Source organism: Triplophysa dalaica, chromosome 8 (genome assembly GCF_015846415.1).
Source record: "Triplophysa dalaica isolate WHDGS20190420 chromosome 8, ASM1584641v1, whole genome shotgun sequence".
Taxonomy (NCBI): Eukaryota; Metazoa; Chordata; class Actinopteri; order Cypriniformes; family Nemacheilidae; genus Triplophysa; species Triplophysa dalaica.
This window is the reverse complement of record NC_079549.1, coordinates 20,703,190-20,716,387: the sequence shown is the minus strand read 5'-3', so window position 1 is coordinate 20,716,387 and position 13,198 is coordinate 20,703,190. Positions and strand designations below refer to the sequence as shown.

General features: G+C 37.0%; 1 protein-coding gene across 10 annotated transcripts in view; it reads right to left on the bottom strand.

Moving 5' to 3' along the window:
- The window catches only part of gulp1a (GULP PTB domain containing engulfment adaptor 1a), a 43,848-nt gene that overhangs the window by 13,795 nt on the left and 16,855 nt on the right, over positions 1-13,198 (bottom strand). For 9 of the 10 annotated variants that reach the window (XM_056754754.1, XM_056754755.1, XM_056754748.1 and 6 more), the window contains one exon: positions 2,189-2,268. In XM_056754754.1, the coding sequence (XP_056610732.1) occupies positions 2,189-2,216 (28 nt within the window). In that variant the 5' untranslated portion in view covers positions 2,217-2,268. Of the gene's footprint in view, positions 1-2,188; positions 2,269-5,875; positions 6,036-13,198 lie in introns of those variants that run through there. The other variant, XM_056754749.1, reaches the window with a different exon arrangement.

Here is a 13,198-nt window from a genome sequence, read left to right as displayed (position 1 = left end):
AGCTTGTACCTGTTGGCTAACTGCAGTTTAACCTGTAGCTTTATGTTCAGACAGATAATCCAAAGCATTATAATGTTGTCTGGGTAAAAAAAAGTTTTAAAGATCTCTTATTTGTTTATTCGTTTGTAATTTAAAGCTACAGTTTTATTAAAATCTGCCAATAGCCTAGTGGTTAGCGCTCTGACATATAATGCAACTGCACCTCTGGCGACCCGATTTCTAATCCGACTCCACTTCCTTTGCCGATCTCATTCCCTGTTCTTCACACCCATGCTTTCCTCTCAATCTCTACTGTCTTGTCTTAAGCATGAAAAAAGCAAAAAAGGTCAACATTAATCTATTATTCCCTACTGAAGAAACAACAGACACCCGAAAGAAGCTATCATAGAAATATTAATGGTTTCCATCATGATCGATTAGCTATTTTCCATTAAAACCCTTACAAAAAAAATAGCTTTATTCCAATAGGATTAATCTGCCAGATAAAAATCCCACCAATAGAATCCATCACATACCAGTAGTCCCCATTATATTTCCATTAAAATCAATTCAGTTCCCATCATAACCATTAAATTCATGCCATTTTCTAATGTGCTTTCGGGCAGGGTTCTATTGTTTGTATTTCAGCAGGGCTGAGCAAGTACATAAGAGATCAGTGTTTCAAACCGAGATACTGTCAAAGATGCATTGGATACAGGCTGCAGATATTTAAACACACCGTCTTTAAATGTTTCTTCATGAAGTTTCAAGCAACATCTATAAAATGGGGCCCAGATCTTCAACCTCATCTGACTTGTGCTATTGCTTTCATGTAAGGTATCAAAAATAGCTTGAAAATGATTATGACTGGGATCAAGATCTCTCAAGTAATTCAACCGTATCCGTCTGGCTTATCCATTATACAGACTTTACGGAATGACATTCAACCATCTTCAAGAGAAAGTTTCCTTTTCTAGTTCATTAGCCTAAGGCTCCATGAGACAAATGGCCATTATTGAACTCTGCAGGAGGAAAAATATTTATGAGCTTATCAGAAACATAACGGTGAGAAACGTTTACAGTACCTGACAGAGCAATGACGAATCGACCACCTAACTTTTAATGCATTAGTCAGACTTCATTAGACCTCTCTAGAATCATTGCTGGTTAATGAATGCATGCTCGTAAAATGATTACTGTCTTTGGTAAATGTCGGTATTGTTCATAAGTAGCCTGGATAGAGCTTTTTGTGTCAGTGAAAGAATTTAATGCTGTCTTTCAGCCAGATGGGCTATTGGAGTTCTCAACGGCCTATAACAAAACTGTCCTGTGTGCCAGACTAGAGGCGCTTGTAACATCCGTGCTAGGCGGTGGAATGAAATGTGTTGTGGCCACAAGAGTTTTGCTCTGTACTGCGCTAGAAAGATTTTTCCGTTATGCCTAAAGTCTTTCTGAAATCCGGTTAAAAAAGAATTAGAATTATAACTCATTCATATTCAGATGTTTCATATACATCTAGGTAGTATCGTCTAAATCATGTCTTTCAAGGGCTTTGGAACGGAATGTTTTTGATGGCGTTTGTGTTTTCACTCAAAATCTTCAAAGCAATTTCATACCACAGAAATATCAGCATTCCCTGCCATCTGGGAGACAGGACTGGCCGATAGGGTTTATTACATCAAAAATCCATTAATTCATTTTGGAAAGGAGGCCCGGACAGGTGGTGATAAACACAGACGGTTGCAAACAACAAACAGATCTGCTTCCAGCCATTAAGTCAAAAACAAAGGCATGTCTGGTTTACACATTAAAATTTGTACCTGAACGTTAACATAAACAATAACATTACATTGACTTCCTCGGGAACAGAACAAGCAGATAAGAACAGATCAGAACTGACAAACTCCGCCCACTATTATTGTGTCCTCTCCTCTTTTCAGAGCATCTTCCCTTAATTTTAACCATTTGAAATGCACAACCCCAAAATTGTTAGTTATTAAACTTTGGCATTTTACATGAAGATGTAGTGAGTTATTTAGATACATCTGCAACTCGATGTGGATGCATTTGAATTCAGTGTTATCATTTGATGATCATTTGATCTGCTTTATTAAGTCACAATATAAATGGGATCTAAAGAGTTTCAGAGGACTGTTATATTTAAGAACTAAATAAGGCAAAAAAAATAGAGAGCCAGTAAAATACACACCTTTTTTCCTGTTAAATGCCCGGTTCATGCTTGAAAACACTCCGTCTCAGCTGGGATTTCCTGGAATGTGCCACCTCTACCTATTTGAAAGAAAGCGGATATATAAATTTACTCTGTTGTGTTTGCTTTTAATCACATGAACATCAGCATTTTAGAAGCTCGCTCTTTTGTTTTCATCTGAAAACCGCTAGCAGTCGACCACTATTGAAAATTCACCTTTTCGTTCAAATATTTCAATGTGTATTTTTCGAGATTGAAAGACTGCGCTGCATTTCCCAAGTCAGTCAGCAATAGTGAAGTTTAACAAGGTTCTACAGAAAAAATACGAAGGAAACTCATATAAAAGAACTTCCCTATACCGCGAGCTCTTAAGCCTCCGTCTCAGGCAAATGTCACACATCAAGGGAGAAGCTTAACCAATGATTTACACAAGCAACGACACCGACTAATCAAACGTTTACCCCAATGGGCAGAACTATAACAAAAGCGAAGAAAAGGAGCCGATGGATAATGAAAGAAGAGAAAGAGGAGATCAAGAGCGAGACCTCCCCGAAGGGTCTTTGCGTGCATTACTGGTTTCAATGATGTTTCCAAGACAATATCAACTGCCTTTCATCACTCTTCATAAAGGCACTCCTCTTCAAGGAATCTCATTTTTAAAGGCAATATGAAATCGAAACAATCACCCTGTTTAGCTTAATGCATGGTTCTAGATCACGTTATTGCAAAATCATTGTCTTCGAAGTCTATTATTAAAGATGTAATAACTTGAGCTTCAGAAGTGCCTTTTCTTTTAGCTTATGTCACAAATACATCTTACCCGTTAAGGCCTTTTCTCTGTCTTTGAGACCAAGTTTTATGATCAAATCAATTCACAGTGTACAGTACATGTATTTCGTTTTAAAAATCCTGTTTTTAAATACATCATATTATAGAAGTTTGTAATTCTAACAAAGAGCGTAAAAGCGCAGTTTACACGGATACGCTAACCATGTCAATGGAGAAATGCAATCGATTAGAGAACATGGCAGTTTTATTGTGTGCACACAACCTAACAGCAATAAACATGGTCAACTCAATACTTTTTCTGTTCTGAACAAATTAGCTCCCTTGCATTTTTCCTTAGTAACAATATGTTTCAAGTTGCATAGCACTGTTCTGTTCTGTTCTTCAGATCTGCTGCACAGCATCTTGCAAAACATGCAGCGTTACAAGTGATGTCTATAATATGGTTTGCTTTCACGAGAAGGGTGTGGCATGTCACTGGAGGGAAGCAGTAAATTATAGTGCTCGAGGATGACATCTTGGCATGGGAGAATGCGATTTATGGCTTCATGACAAAAATCACAAACACATTTGATAGTAGTTTACTCCCTACTATATACAAGAAGACAATATCTTAGCAACGCTTAGGGTTTGAGTCAGCTGCACAAATGCAGGTCTTTGTATTCAATTGTGTTGTGTGTGCGCATATCACAATCTGAATAACTGCAAGATTGGTGTGAACCGGAGAGCTTTCTCAACATTCATTTTAAAATGTGCACATCGACTGGTAGAAAAAAAATGTCTGACCCTAAAGTTGAGGTTTTCAAAGTTAATTTTGACAGCTGAACCCCTTATGGCATACTTTTTTCTCGTGTGCGCGAGCGTGCACGTACAGCTGAACGTACAGCCTTGCAATCATACTGCTTTCGATTCGTACGCGCACACATGTGTATTGAAACATTGCGACATATTGAAAAACCTCTCCGAGCCTTAAGGGGTCAGGTTTTCTTCTAAAACCCGTAACATTTTTCGTGATTTACAAACCGCCAGGGGTGATCGGGAAAAAGATAAGGGAAAATTATTCATGGTTAATGCTTCTGTTACTTCACTTTAATAACTCACAATTATGTGCCGGTGTGCGTTAGATAAACCTATTCATAATTCATTCAGGCCTTCAATAAAAACATAAAATAAAATATAGAGATAAACTGGCATTTTTTAGTTCAAGTGTCTTTAAAAGCAATGCAAACATGCATTTGCATTTCAGACTGACAGTTAAGGAACTGTCCGTAAGAGCAAAGGGGCTAAAAAGAAAAGAAAAAAACATGACACTTCTGTTTTTATTCATGGGCAATTGAGCTGTCAAAAAGAGCCTCGCCGAGTCAAACTCAGAAGGATGAGGGTCATCGCTGACTGAGAAGGTGCTGTCACGAGTGTGTCGCGTTCCCGTCGCCAACAAACTGTGGAGACCGAGGAGTGGAAAAATTTCATGAATCATGACTTCTGTCATACTTCAAAAAATTCTTCAGAAAAAGGGTGACGTTTATTTACAGGCCAACGATCTCTCACACATGTGCACTACAGCTTCACAAGAAAAGAGCCACAGAGTGCATAATATGTTGTTTTAAACACCTTCCACTGAGAACTAAAATAAACCCAGTGGGTACGATGGCTAGGTTATCTGCTAAGCTGTATTATGTTGGCCGGTCACACCTGGACAAACACCTGGCTGTGCTGTCCGCTGCATAACTGACAGCAGCTGTGTTAGTTCTTTCTTTATCACTTCCTGGTTGGTCAGTCTTCCCACCAGGGAAGAGCCGGAGACCTTCTTTTATGCTGAGCCGCAATGTTCTGCTGATAATATTTAGTATCCTCAATGTGAACCCTTGCTTAGGTATGTCTAAGAATACAGCACAGCTATTCATAACTGCCGAGTGGGGCGGCAGGGTTTACCTCGGGTTTGTGGAAGTATGAGGTTGTCTAGACCCTTTCTGGCTTCAAATGAAAAAAGTCTCAAGGGGAAACTGAAAAACATGTTTTTGTGTGTAGCTGAAAACACTTTGAATAGCCTATTTCTTATACAATTTTGAGCTATTGAGTAAATATGGAAATATATGTCATATGGATTAAAAACTTAATCTACAACAAAAGCAACATCTAAATTGTTTTGAATTGTTGTCCACACTGGATGCACAATCCCATTTAAACAAGGCCATGTGTCGTGTCGCGTCCGAGGTAGATAACATGTAACGCTAGGTAACAGCAAATGTTTTATTTTAGGTAACAGCCGATTTTAAAATGAAAACAATTATTTTCAGATACGCAAACACAAATTCAAACAGATTTTGTTTAGTAACCAATAATAGAAAATTATATTGCATATTTTCAATATAGAAATAAATAAAATAAAAAATGTTCCTTAAAAAGAGTACACACATCAAACATCTTACTATTTAAAACGTAAAAAAAAATGCATAATTGTTGCCTCGCAATGTTCAAAAATGCATTTACAAATGCTCAAAAGCACCGTATGTAAGCAAAGAATGCAGCGGTTGAGGAATAAAAGAAAAATGCAAACCACTAAACATCTGCACCCTAAAAAAACAAAAGTTAAGACCGTTCAAAGCTGATGAGAATTCCACAGATATGACCCATATCCCCTCCAACACAGCCAGCATTTACAACATAATGCTCCACTACCCCAGCATAACTCCACAAAGAAACTGAACGAAATGAATCCTTTGTTTTCTATCGAATCCTGCAGACTGAAACTCAAATAGCAAACAAAGATGTTTTTTCATGCAACTCTCTGCATTCCTCACATGGATGAGTTGTTATTGTGCACTGAGCTCGGAGCCCGGCTCTAAACACTCCTGCCCTTTCTGTCAGACCACTCTACATAAAAAAGGCCAACATTCTTACCAAATAATGATGGAAGATTCCAGAACACCCACCAGTGTCTTCTGCCAAAGTTAGGTGATAGGGAGAGCCGGCAAAAAAACGCTTTATGAAGAGCCCAGAAAGATAGGTGAAAAGCAATGCCGGGCGACTTATACGCTCTCACACAAAACTGGGAGACTGGGGAGGAAGTTCTTGCAGAGCTTTAATAGCTTTCAGCTGTGGGCCAGATGGGGTTATGTGCAACTCTGAAGTGAGAGGAGTGGTGGGTTTGAAAGCTCAACAACGTGTCTAAAGAGTGACACAAAACAGTGAAGAAAACAGAAAGAGAGGAAAGGAGGCAGAATGGTAGTAATGTGTTTTCATGAATAGAGGGTAAAATCGTTGTTTTGTCCATTTATGTTTTGAACTGCAGTCTCATTTAGACTTTGGGCAGATATGTTCTGGTCATATAAAAATCATGACAAAGAAAATTAATTTGAAAAAAAACATACTTCTCTGACTTTTGTGAGTTTGGCAGTTTTTTTTTTTTGTACAAATAAGCGATTCTCATTACTGTAGTGCATCATCAGTTAATATTTTTAAGATGATTATTATAATATAATAATATAACATTATCATAACGATTATTGTCATTACTGTAATACAAAGATTGTTTTGTCAAATTAAAAATATATTATCAACTAAAAGCAGTATAACAACTACTATGATGTACACATAGGGCAAATGCAAATACATACATTTTATAAACATGCCAATATGAACACAGCAGTCATTTTTTGCAAACAGTGCACAGTTATAATAAAAAATATTAGCACAATGGACAATGGTCTTAATGGTTCTAAAATAAGGCTCATTGAAAATAAAATGCTGCATTAAAATAAAAAATAAGAAAAGATATCAGATCCGATAACCTTGTGGTTAGCGCTCTGACATGTCGCTCGGTTGCGCATCATGCGATTGGTGTTTGAGTCCTTTCCTGGCCCCACCCCCCTCTTTCTCCCACTTTGCTTTCAGTCCTCATTCACACTGCACTGTGAAAATAATAAAGGCAAAAAAGCCCAACAAATACATATAAAAATGTTGTCAGCGATGACAGTCTTTAAAATAGAGGCATTAACAGAATACGACACAAGAGCACATGCCCATTTCCACCATAAAAACAAAAAAGACAAACCACAAAAATTCTGGTTCATACTTTCAGCCACAGCGCATGCTCGAGTTCAAGGCAGTGGGATTTTGCCAGCTAGCAGTGTTATTATGCTTTACTGAAACGTGACACTTAAGCCTTATTCCACATGTCACAAATAACAGATGACCAAAATACTGGCAAAAATACACAAAGATGTTCAGCTCATTTACTGATACTGAGCAAAGAGAAAAAGTAGAGCTCTGCTTTCTGCTCATTTCCAGGCAGAAGTAAAGTGGGGTGGGGCAAAGTTAGTATTGGCAACACCAGGTCTGAAAACATTTTTAAGGATTCTTTTACTTTATTATACTAAAATTTGTTTTGCTTTCCATCACCGTCCCCCTCCACCTTGTGTGGGAAGACGCGGGGAGAGAGCAATGCTTTTAAGACTGTGGCATTTTCCATTTCGTGAGGTAAAAGTACTTATTCTGCAGTTTGGACCACATGCTTCAAGGGGTCCTGACTCCTGGAGCAGTCATAATATTACACACACCTGGCTGACATTAGAGAGAAATGTTGACAGTTAAAGGGATAGCTCACCCAAAAAAGAAAATTCTGTCATCTTTTACTCACCCTCAGGTTGCTCCAAACCTTTGTTCTGATAAACACAAAGCAAGCTATTTGGAAGAATGTCAGTAAGCAAACAAATCTCATCCCCCATTTAATGCCATAGTAGGGTAAATTAATCAATGGTCAATGGGGGATGAGAAATGTTTGGTAACTGACATTCTTCCAAATATATAATCTTCCTTTGTGTTCAGCAGACAAAGAAATTCAGACAGGTTTAAAAAACTATTTTAGTTAGAGTAAATCATAACATAATTTGTGAACTATCCCTTTTTTTTGTGTGTGTTTTAAAGTATAAACAATTTGACCATTAAAATGAACGTAATGAATGCCTAAACATTTAGATTGGTTGTCTTATACTTCCTTAACCAGTCCAGGCTTATTGTAAATACGTACCTCTGCCTACATTTCTGCCCAACATGAAATATATAGCTCCAGGTACAAATCGCTGCATCTTTCGAGTGGAATGTCCCCTAGAGGCATTTTTTTCTCCGTTCTAATGTGTTTTATTAAGTTACGAAACAGACACAAGCACAAAGTAAAAAGGTTAGAGCACCTAACCCCACTCCCACCCTAAACCTGAACCTACCCACTTCCCAACCATATAAAACACGGAACAAGCAAATACAAGTCAACCACGAGTATTTATCGCAAGCACTGACAAAAACAGTATAAAATCATAAAAAACAGGTCACGTTACATTCGGAATCTTGACCATGTGATATAATTGTGTGATGAGCACATAAGGTTGTAATTACAGATGATCGCGCTCTAGGAATGCACCCAGTCACATTTTTTTGGACCGTATACACTCAAGGTTAGCGTGTAAATCTATTGAAGAGGGACAGCCAATGCCATTTCGTAACGTAGGCGAACGTTATAACGCATCGGTCACAAGACACCAGAAGCTCATGTCATTTCAAAATCGAAGCAACCGTAACCCCACCGTTACGGCGGAAATTTTCGAAATCTGTTACTGTGTGTAGCCGTCCTAGAGATTTAAGGTGGATGGAAAAGGGGATCGCTTTTGATTTAATTCTTCAGCCTCACAATACTTGGAATTTAGTTGAAGCTATGCAGCTAGTAAACACAAGTTCTTAATTTACCTCAGCCAAACACAATCAATCCTAGCAGTAATGACATCAGACGTTTATCCGCCATGGATATACATCAATAATATTCAGTATGGTCTGCTTCGTAACCTTGAATATACCTGCATCAGAACAGAGGGAAATCCATGCGCCACTAGTGGACATTCCACCCAAAAGATGCAGTGAATTGTACCTGGTGCTACGTATTTAGGGTAATGCAGAAATGTAGGCAGAGGTACGGTTTTGCAATGAGCCTGTGTTGACCTTAACTCTAATGATAAAATGATGGTGAGCAAGAAACAGAGGTTTTCTATTTTTGTCTATTTGAGCTGCTTATGCGTAGGGCATGTTTGTAGGCATCATAGTCATCTCGTGAAGTGAAGGCTGAAGTGTTTTCCGACATTAATCATGATTGTGTCGCTCAGCCATAATTACAAAAGAACCACATCATCCAAAAATGGCATTACACCAAGGTCAAGAACCAGACAAGTTTGTTAGGTCAGCTATTAGCATGAAATGCTAATTCAAGTAGCAGTAGCAATCAATTCGAAAACTAGAACAGAGCTTGTTGTCAAGGTGAAAATTACCGAAGAAAACATGGTTCTCAACCTTAAATGTGGCACTAAAGTAGATCACCAGGCCCAGTTGCATAAACTAAGCCGCTAATTTAAGACAGCGACTTAACTATTCTCACTGTCTAGCAATATGTTGGACTAATAATCAGACTTACTTTTCATACTTCAACTAGCCCAATCTACCTTTTCAGGTAACTGATTTAAAGAAGGTATGTCTTGACGAAAAAAAATTGATGACTAACTTCTAAGACTAATCTAAGCAGTTTATGCAACCGGCCCCAGGACTACCATAATGATTCAGTTTGAAAGGTCAACGTTTACTAATGTCTCTGGATATGTTTCAATACTGACACATGCTGTTTCACACACAAGTCGGTCATTTAGAAACACCTTGCTGCAAAACAAACATGAATTATGATTTCACAGACAGCACTAGATATGATCTAAGAGAGCGAGAGACTGCTATTATTAGGAGGTGAGGGTTTTTCTCAGCCCCAGATCACCCACTGTCTGTTCACTTCCAATCCTCTTTTTTCAATCAGGAAAGCTTGAATCTGCTCTGAGGGGTTTAAACAATCTTAGAAAATAAGTGTACAAAGGTTTAATTTAATTGCTTTGATTAATAACTACAAGATCTATAATGAGATTTATAATATCTCAGAGTTTCTAAAAGACACATTTTAAAGTTCTGTACTCCTAATGTATTTCTGTGTCTATTTTGACTTCCACTGAGGAATACCATGGAGAACGGCGATATTTCAATAAAACATTCCTCTAGAATGCCATCAAGTCTTGTGAGATATAAATCAGTAACCTCTTCGCAACAAAATGTCACTTCCCAGCCGAAGCAATATGCCGCAGGCTTATACAACGCGTTCATTTCTGAAAATGACTGTGCGAGTCGGTGAAAATATATTTAGGCGCACCGGTGCAAATGACCAGACCAAAGCTCATGCATGTTTTCATAGTTTTCAATCAAATGACAGCTGTGGGGACCATGAGGGCAAAACATAGTTGCAACGTAACAGCCAATACAGAAAAAGCTCCACAACGTGGATCTTACAGTTTTATGTAAATCTTTATTTGTTTGAAACACATAATCAGAGTGCAAATTCTGTAAAAAGTTATTGTGCTTTATGTTTCTCTATATAGACTTTAAATATACCTAAAACAGGCAAGTATTTTACAAAGTGCCTGTGTTTTGTCATTAAACCTTTCACAAAAATAAATGTTTAACGTATTACAGTAAGGTCATATTTTCCTTTTTCCAGGTCCTTCACCTAAATTTACAAAGCACATCGTTTTGGCATTTTCCCTTGTTGATCTATAAGCAAAAGCTTCAGCTGATGCTACTTTATTGTGTTTACAACATCCAAAGGATTTTAAGCGGTTATATTCAGGATAAAATCTAAAAAATACACTTATGAATTGTTGTAGCTGATTGCCGAGAAAATTAAGCTGACCATTCAGCACAAAGCTAGCTAGAAATGAAGTCACCATCCATTCAACCGAAATAGCACACGCTTCATAGAAGCCTATTGTGTGTTCGCTTTGAATAGCTGACACTGGCGCGACGAGGAAACGCTTAGGCTTTTAAAATTGCCTTCAAGTAGATATGTAACATTAAATGCTTGACATCTTGCATTTATACATTTTGTAACATATGCTTAGAAATCCAGGTTTAGACTGACACAGGCATTTAAATGCATAGTTAAAAAAACATTATTTGAAATGTTAAAATTTCGGATTTCACTACACAAATAATTGAAAACAACTCATAATACCATAATATTATATATATAAATAGGGAAGTCTATTGATTTTTTTAAACAATACTGATTCTTTTATTTAATGCATCTTTAATTTGGTTTATTTTGTTTGGGGTTTTTTTGCCATCAAAAATCATGGCAAAATCACACATTACTGCATTTCAGTGTCAACCAGAGAGTGGTGGTCAATATTTATGATTTTACACTGTTAAAAAAATAAAAGTGATTTGAAAAGTTTTTTTTTTATCTAATTGGTTCCATAAATAACCTTTAACAAAGGTTTTCTGTGGCAAAAGAAGGTTCTCCAGATTATTAAAATGTAAGAAAGAGATGTATCTTTAAAGAACCTTTGACTTTATGGTTCTTTGTGGAACCAAAAATAGTCCTACTATGGCATCGCTGTGAAGAACCTTTTAAGCACTTTATTTATTAGCGTCTATCACATTAGTATTAACATGATATCAAGATTATGGTTATTAATATCCCAACTATCGTCAATACTTGAATTCTGTGAAATCGCTGATAAAAACATGCAAAACGTATTGTTATTCCTCAATAATAATATAAACATTTCTGTTACAGTACAATCATTCTAGGTGAAATAAGATTTTTCACAATGCACAGCTCAAATTCTTCCTTTATCAAACATTATGATCAACGTCAGAAAGACTTTAAAAAGAACTGTGGCTGCTGTAGCGTCAAAATGTACCCTCATATTCCATCATAACCTACTTGGCCTGGCCCTACAGGGTCATATACTGCAGTCCATCTGTGAGAGAATCAGAGGCTTCTGCTCTATATCTGTGGAAACTGAATTACAGCCAGCTCATACCATCAAGCAGAATGTACCCGTGGCTACAGAGCCAATAGATCATGATCAAGAGGACCAAGAGTATCAGAACACCTAGCAACGTCTAACCCACTCTCTCATCAGACACATTTCTGTCTAGACAGATGAGAATATGTTATGTTGGTTTCACACTAACGAGAGTAATTCAGAATGTATCAACACTACACTTAAAACACCTAATTGCCAATTAGTGGTAGTTTGCTGAGGAACCACAGAGAGAGAGAACACGTGTTACAATTTTCATACAGATCAAATGTCATTTTTTCTGGTTTTACATCATGTGTTATTTTGATATGTACATCTATACATATCCAAGGTAGAAACTGAAATCGACTTTAGCGAGAAAATTGGAAATCTGAAGGTGCACCAGAGCTTCTATTTACTGTGGATGGCAGATGTAGGTCAGAGTTTGTCATATACAAAAGATGATGAATGAGACGTATTTCCCATGAGACAAATGTGCAGAAAAACACATTTGCGTCAGATATTGGAACAAATCATGCAACATAAAAGCCCAATATCAAATCAAAGAACTTTTAATGCTGTTAATAATGCAAAGAAGCACTGCAGCTATGTGCCACAACACTGGAGACAACATGTAAAGGAATAGTGAAATAGTCACAAACATCAGCAACTACAAACTAGATCAGTGTTCATCCCAAAGGATCTAGAAAATATTAATTAATTAAAAACACTTTTGTATATATGTATTAATTTATACTGTAAATTACTAATACATGCTTAGTCTTCTTAAAGTAAAGCACATATGTGGTGCCTGTGTGTTTTATTTAGAACATAGCATTCACTTATTAGGTAAAAATAAATGTTGGGATAAACGTGAGAACCATGAGGAATGTTTCTAAATGCACCAGGCATTTTTTTCATTCGCTCAACAAAACTTCAAATTCTCACAGCTGTTAACAACTAAATTCACTTTAAATTTAGATTACCAAATGGGTAGCAGCCAGAAATGCTTAAAGCATTCAACTAATCTAAAACTAACCCAAACTTGAGTGTAGTTCAGTTCACTTGGGGTTCTTCACCTGGAAAACTAAAAGCTACATATGTTTTTTTTTCCACTATGCTTTCTTTAGGTTAACACAAAACTAATCATGTAGTTTAATTATGTCAACATTCACTCTCATGCTGCTTTAAACCAATATTAATTTACATTCTTTGTGGAGAAAAAAAATCTGCTACCTGTCAATCAAATGCTTTATGAATCTGTTGAACTGTTTACAAGGAAACAGTGTTTTAGGGGAAGGCAAACTTTTGAAAACGGGTTTCAAAGTGTAACTTTTTGAAA